This window comes from Hypomesus transpacificus, chromosome 13 (genome assembly GCF_021917145.1).
Source record: "Hypomesus transpacificus isolate Combined female chromosome 13, fHypTra1, whole genome shotgun sequence".
NCBI classification, from domain to species: domain Eukaryota; kingdom Metazoa; phylum Chordata; class Actinopteri; order Osmeriformes; family Osmeridae; genus Hypomesus; species Hypomesus transpacificus.
Window position 1 is genome coordinate 6756982 of NC_061072.1, and position 953 is coordinate 6757934.

The 953-nt window shown below is 47.8% G+C and overlaps 1 protein-coding gene across 1 annotated transcript in view; it reads right to left on the bottom strand.

The window, feature by feature from the left end:
• Window positions 1–809: 809 nt before the first annotated feature.
• The window catches only part of LOC124475833 (unconventional myosin-XV), a 15380-nt gene continuing 15236 nt past the window's right edge, over window positions 810–953 (bottom strand). Inside the window, exon 27 of the mRNA XM_047032673.1 lies at window positions 810–815. Coding sequence (XP_046888629.1) covers window positions 810–815 — 6 coding nt within the window. The remainder of the gene's footprint in view (window positions 816–953) is intronic.

A 953-nucleotide genomic window follows, 5' to 3' on the forward strand; every position in this document is an offset into this window, starting at 1 on the left:
TGCCTGGTAGCTGAGATGTAGTTACTTTACACTGTGCCTGGTAGCTGAGATGTGGTTACTTTACACTGTGCCTGGTAGCTGAGATGTGGTTACTTTACACTGTGCCTGGTAGCTGAGATGTGGTTACTTTACACTGTGCCTGGTAGCTGAGATGTGGTTACTTTACCCTGTGCCTGGTAGCTGAGATGTAGTTACTTTACACTGTGCCTGGTAGCTGAGATGTGGTTACTTTACACTGTGCCTGGTAGCTGAGATGTGGTTACTTTACACTGTGCCTGGTAGCTGAGATGTGGTTACTTTACACTGTGCCTGGTAGCTGAGATGTAGTTACTTTACACTGTGCCTGGTAGCTGAGATGTAGTTACTTTACCCTGTGCCTGGTAGCTGAGATGTAGTTACTTTACACTGTGCCTGGTAGCTGAGATGTGGTTACTTTACACTGTGCCTGGTAGCTGAGATGTGGTTACTTTACACTGTGCCTGGTAGCTGAGATGTAGTTACTTTACACTGTGCCTGGTAGCTGAGATGTGGTTACTTTACACTGTGCCTGGTAGCTGAGATGTGGTTACTTTACCCTGTGCCTGATAACAGATCATTCCTTGAATCTGACTACTGAAACCCTGTTAGAACTTTGCACTTCTGATCCTCAACTTCCTGCTGCGCCGTTCGCACAACGCGAATGTCGCTAGCGATTAAGCGCCCCGTTGAATGAATGAAGAGTATATGGAAATCCAGGCTTGTTCTGTAGGCCAGGTGAGGACCGGCTCTCTTGTGATAATCACAGCTCACTCTCTCCCGCTGCATTTCCATCACTGCTGAGAGTGGGGCCACACAGAAGGTTAAGCGTGTATGTGCTTCTGGGTGTTTGCGTGCTCGCCTGCGTGTGCGTGATTCCATGTGTGCGTATGGGTTTGTACTCGTGCTTTTGAGTGTATATAGGTGTCTGTGCCTAT